At 45.8% G+C, this 3,597-nt stretch overlaps 1 protein-coding gene across 1 annotated transcript; it reads right to left on the bottom strand.

Annotated features, from left to right (window-relative positions):
• Positions 1-299: 299 nt before the first annotated feature.
• LOC147449765 (uncharacterized) lies at positions 300-2,895 on the bottom strand. Its single transcript, XM_086522122.1, has 3 exons — positions 785-2,895; positions 546-624; positions 300-435 (listed from the first exon to the last, which is right to left on the bottom strand). The coding sequence occupies exons 1-3, from the start codon at positions 865-867 to the stop codon at positions 397-399; spliced, it is 201 nt and encodes a 66-aa protein (XP_086378248.1). The 5' UTR covers positions 868-2,895; the 3' UTR covers positions 300-396.
• Between the last annotated feature and the right edge of the window lie 702 nt (positions 2,896-3,597).

Below are 3,597 nucleotides of genomic sequence, written 5' to 3' on the forward strand. Positions count from 1 at the left end.
CCCTTGTCTGCAGATTCGTTTCAAGTGTCACGAGCCAAACCTTCCCTTCCCAAAACTTTTGCTGTCACAATCCAAACCCCCCTTTGCGCAACTTTCTCTCTCCCTCTAGCTCTTGTGACCTTTGCTCCCTGTGTCCTTGGCCCATTCCCATCTCTCCCTCCTGTAGCCGCTAGGAGCGGCCATGAAATGAAGGCAACCCTCCTTTGCCACCTCCCCGGATGCCCCCATTTTGTTGCCAATGTTGAACTCCCTCACACACACACACACACACACACACACTTTTTTGGCAAAATTCACAATTGTCAATGTAAATTATATAACCAAAAACCAAAAACCAAAAAACTCTACATCGGAAAACCTTGTTCACAGGTTGACAACTCTGAACCACCACAAAGTCTAGAGCGCTTTTACAAGGAGCCCTTCAACCCGGAATACCTACATAACAATCAATCCAAAACAACATGATCATCAACCTCCAACATACCTACATACCAATCATAAAGTTGAGCATAAACGGTGTAACCATGCCACGGAAAAACAACCACCTGCCAGAAGGGAGCCCGCCGATCCTCCGGAAAGGAACACCTCAAGAAAGCCGCAAAAGGGGCAGGTCCATCACCGGCCCTTTTGGGCCACCAATTTTCGCCAAGCACGGTCCCCCCATCCGGAGACCAATGAAATCAGAAATCTGCCAGATCAATCAGCCACCTAATGGAGCAACCCACATGCATGCACCAACTGCAAACTCATAGATCGGGGGGGCTCACCCCATCACAAGAGGTACCCTGCCGCGACCATGAAGGAGACTCCTGCCACGAGTCGGCCAACCCGAGCACCGAATAGAGACGTCGAAGAAATGCTGTCCATTTACTCAGCAAAGCTGAGACAGGAGGACCACAGAGAGAGAGAGAGAGAGAGAGAGAGAGAGAGAGAGATGTGCGCAAAAACAACGGAGCCGATGGCGTGAGCATGCAACCCATACCACATCAAAAAAAAAAATCTTCTTCTCGCTCCGCCCTCGCCCTGAGAGATGCCAGTTTTATTTTTTTAAGAGAATATCGCCACTGAAATTCTGAACCTCCTCCACCCCCCGCCCCGCCATCGCCCACGCCACGTCAATGACCTACACCCATGCCACCTGCTATCATCCGTGATGCGTGCATGATCTCCTTCCAGTTGCCTTTGCCTGGTGGCTTCGCTTCAGTCACCTTCGCTGAGAAAGTATCACATGAGATTCCTTTCTCCTTGGTGAGCCAAAGGAGACTTTCTTGTTTCTCGAACGCAGAACTGGCCACTTGGCATGACCTCAGCCATTGCCCTCGCCAACGGCCAATAGTACTTGACGCTTGCTTTGTTTTTAAGCTGTCGTGTTCTAAAAATAAGAGGAATGTGCGAGGCTACGATACCGACGTCGCTACTGGGCAAGAGAGGAAGCCATGAGCAGAGAGCAAGACTGCTGCAGAGAAGAAGACGTCCAGATGGTGTGTGGCTGAGGAGGCCGCTGGTGGTAGGCAAGCAAAGTGCTAGTGGAGATCCACCGAGGGCCGCCAAAATAAGCGGGGGGTTGGACGTGAGAATATAGGAACGTTGTGCACAGGGTTTTGAAGGGAGGACCGACAAAGGACCATGGGCAACAGAAGGCAATCAAATGAAAGGTGGTTTCATGTGTGTGCACGTGCTGCCAAGGGGAGAACGAAAGCAAGGGTGAGTATGATCAGAAGAAAGGCGTAGTAGCATGGCCGCAGGTGTACTGTGCATGGGTTGATAGGAATTGGTGGGCTGCCAAGTTGTTTGTGTCAAAAGGAGGAGCTGGCCAATAAGCAGGCGGAGGTTTGTGGAGAAGGAGCTCGGCTACTCCACAACGACAAAAATTGACGCACAAAATCCCCTCGTCGCCTTAATTAGAAACGCAAGTCTGCACAACAGCGATTGGGAGCTTAAGACCTAATGATGATGGGTAGTGGGCTTACACACAGAGTTCGAGACCTTGAACTGGCTAACGGTGGCAGGTTCAAGGCTCGGACAAGACTAGCGACCAGCATACTAGCTCCTACAACCTTGGGATTGACAATATTGTGTTGCCCAACTCTCACTTTCTCTATTTTGATCGCAGTTGGTGGTACACGAAGATATTGCATTTGAACACACCAGCGTAAGATGGAGGGTGCATCTACGTCTAGATCTGATGCTGTCCTATGGCAACAATACCTAGAAGCAAAGGTAGGGATGAAGGCATGTTTGCGACCAATGGCTGCTTATATCATATCAACAAGGGCTCATGATCATCTCTAAAGACCCATGCGGGCTTCAATGTATCAAACAACAATGATGGATGGTGGCGAGCAGCAGATGTAATTATTGCTAATGGACCATGGCGTAGGCAATGACTACCAACGACAAAGTTATGGCGGAAGTGCCAAAGACTGTGGATTGATGCAAATTGCGAGTAGAACATTGTGCACAAGCAGGCGAGGATGTCATCAAGGGTTCACGATGGCTCTCTCTCTCTCTCTCTCTCTCTCTCTCTCGGTGTTGAGTTGTGGCCTATGTACTTCGTCAAAAGTTACCCACCAGCATTCATGATGTTCTTCTTGTAAAAGAAAGATTGCAGACAAAGAGAACATCGGCTTTCTGTTATAATTACTTGGTAAGCCTAATGTGCTATTGGCGGACGTCAAAGTCATCAAGATAGATTATCAGATCTTACATGAGCAGTTTGAAAGAAATTGCAAAAGATGTCCTGGATCTATATTCTGTTGAAAAGAAAAGGAGCAAACAAAAGAGGCCCGACTTTGGTACCACTGAATCCCAAAAGTGGATTAAGGCCTTGTTCAATTTGTTCACACATGAGGTCATAGAAAGAACTTATATTCACAATAATCGACATTTCTACTGCACAAGTACGACACCAACTCAAATTGCAAGGTGTGTTATTTGTATCCAATTCCCTACGACTATATGTTTGTTTGGCGCAACACATAAATGCTACGGGGCAGGGCACGGCTTTCGTTTCTTATAATTTTTGGAGAGACCACAGTGCCAACTCTCCACCATACTTTTGTATGGCACTTTTGCATGACGTGCACTGTATATTTAGCATTTTCAATCTGTGGTAGTTCATTGCAAGTCATAATGTTTAACTATTTACATTGGTTTTATGTAGCTTGACACAAACATTGCTCTCCGACTTGGACAACTGGACGACACCCGTGCAAGATTATCAGGTCGGTAGTGCATATTAATTTTTATAGAATGTTTATGCTTTTTGTATTTTTTGAGTTTGTCAAAGCTTCCTTAAGTTTAGTTTAGCTACATTTTTTCCTCACTAGTACATGTTCAATCTCGATCATCATATCTATATATCAAATAGATACACACTTAATCTTTATCATCAAGTTTATATATCAAACAGATACACACTTCTTTTCTCATCGATACTTGATGCCAATCTCGGTATGTCAAGCAATGCCCACCAAGCAAGACTAGTTGGCCTGCCCCAAAGGGTGGAAGCTTTAGTGATGGTTTCCCTTTTTGCTAATGAAAAATAGAAGATTATTTTTTATAAAATATAACATTTTTGTTTTAGATATTTTAAAA

Source organism: Adiantum capillus-veneris, chromosome 10 (assembly GCF_014529385.1).
Source record: "Adiantum capillus-veneris isolate H3 chromosome 10, ASM1452938v2, whole genome shotgun sequence".
Taxonomy (NCBI): domain Eukaryota; kingdom Viridiplantae; phylum Streptophyta; class Polypodiopsida; order Polypodiales; family Pteridaceae; genus Adiantum; species Adiantum capillus-veneris.

Excerpts from the sequence above, each read along its gene's own strand:
- LOC147449765 (XM_086522122.1), bottom strand. The coding sequence starts at position 867 with ATGGACAGCATTTCTTCGACGTCTCTATTCGGTGCTCGGGTTGGCCGA. Across the intron at positions 625-784 it reads TCCTTCATGGTCGCGGCAGG|GGCCGGTGATGGACCTGCCC; the intron begins GTACCTCTTGTG and ends GTGGCCCAAAAG. Across the intron at positions 436-545 it reads GGCGGGCTCCCTTCTGGCAG|GTATTCCGGGTTGAAGGGCT; the intron begins GTGGTTGTTTTT and ends ATTGTTATGTAG.